Source organism: Corvus brachyrhynchos, unplaced genomic scaffold, assembly GCF_000691975.1.
Source record: "Corvus brachyrhynchos isolate BGI_N302 unplaced genomic scaffold, ASM69197v1 scaffold93, whole genome shotgun sequence".
In the NCBI taxonomy this organism is placed as follows: domain Eukaryota; kingdom Metazoa; phylum Chordata; class Aves; order Passeriformes; family Corvidae; genus Corvus; species Corvus brachyrhynchos.
This window is the reverse complement of record NW_008237273.1, coordinates 1,379,955-1,380,835: the sequence shown is the minus strand read 5'-3', so window position 1 is coordinate 1,380,835 and position 881 is coordinate 1,379,955. Positions and strand designations below refer to the sequence as shown.

The 881-nt window shown below is 46.0% G+C and overlaps 1 protein-coding gene across 1 annotated transcript in view; it reads left to right on the top strand.

Moving 5' to 3' along the window:
* The first annotated feature begins 215 nt into the window (after nt 1-215).
* The window catches only part of MLLT3 (MLLT3, super elongation complex subunit), a 123,314-nt gene continuing 122,648 nt past the window's right edge, over nt 216-881 (top strand). The window contains exons 1-2 of the mRNA XM_008630867.2: nt 216-300; nt 684-859. Coding sequence (XP_008629089.1) covers nt 216-300; nt 684-859 — 261 coding nt within the window. The remainder of the gene's footprint in view (nt 301-683; nt 860-881) is intronic.

The window sequence follows — 881 nt, the reverse complement described above, 5'->3', positions numbered from 1 at the left end:
CATGGATATTCATATACATGGATATGCACACACATTTCAAATCACGTTGTAACTTGTGGAATTTTTACAAATTGTATTCATCCTTTTCAGTTCTTAGTATTGATTTTATCAATTAGGGATTACAACCTCTGAAAGAAAAGGAAGATTCATCTCAGCAGTTTCGAAGGAATTATTAAATCATGCTAGACTTTCGACAATGTGCGCTTATTCCCGAAATGGAAAGAGAGAAGATAGAAATCGTGGTCTACTGGAGAGGTCAAATGAGGACGTTAGCTCGAGGACTCGGCGCGCCATCTCTTGGTGACACCTGGAAGGCCCAGGGAGGGTGTTCTACTTGTGTGTGGCATGCTGCGCTCGGAAAGGATTGCCGTGCTGTGTGTCCAGTCACTGGGCTACCACTGCCTTCGCAAAGATTGTCAAAAATATAATCATCGAACAGACTAAATGAGTTTTCAACGTGCCAAAAGTTACTACCGGCAATTTTTGACAATTTTATTTCTGTTGAAAAACAGTAATCTCACGAACGTCAGCACCGTGACTTAGACATTCACAGTAAATCACTTCAGCTCCTCAGTGGCGTATTGCCGTGGCAGGAATCCCCACGTTATCTCCTATAGTAGGGAGGAGATACAGAGATGTTTGAGGGAGTAACCGCGTTTTAAGAGACTCTCAACCTGTTACAGGTAAAAATAGCAGCTGGTGCTACCAACATGACTTAAAGAATCCCGTTTGTTATTTCCTGCCTGCGGTGTGCCCATCGCCACCTGCCATCCCTGTGCAGGTCGGGCATTCCCGTCCTGTCCTCCTCTCTTTGTTTTCGCAAGGGGGTTCATCGGGGGCCTTTCGGAGGCGTTTGTTGGTGCCGCTGCGCGAGTGGCGGC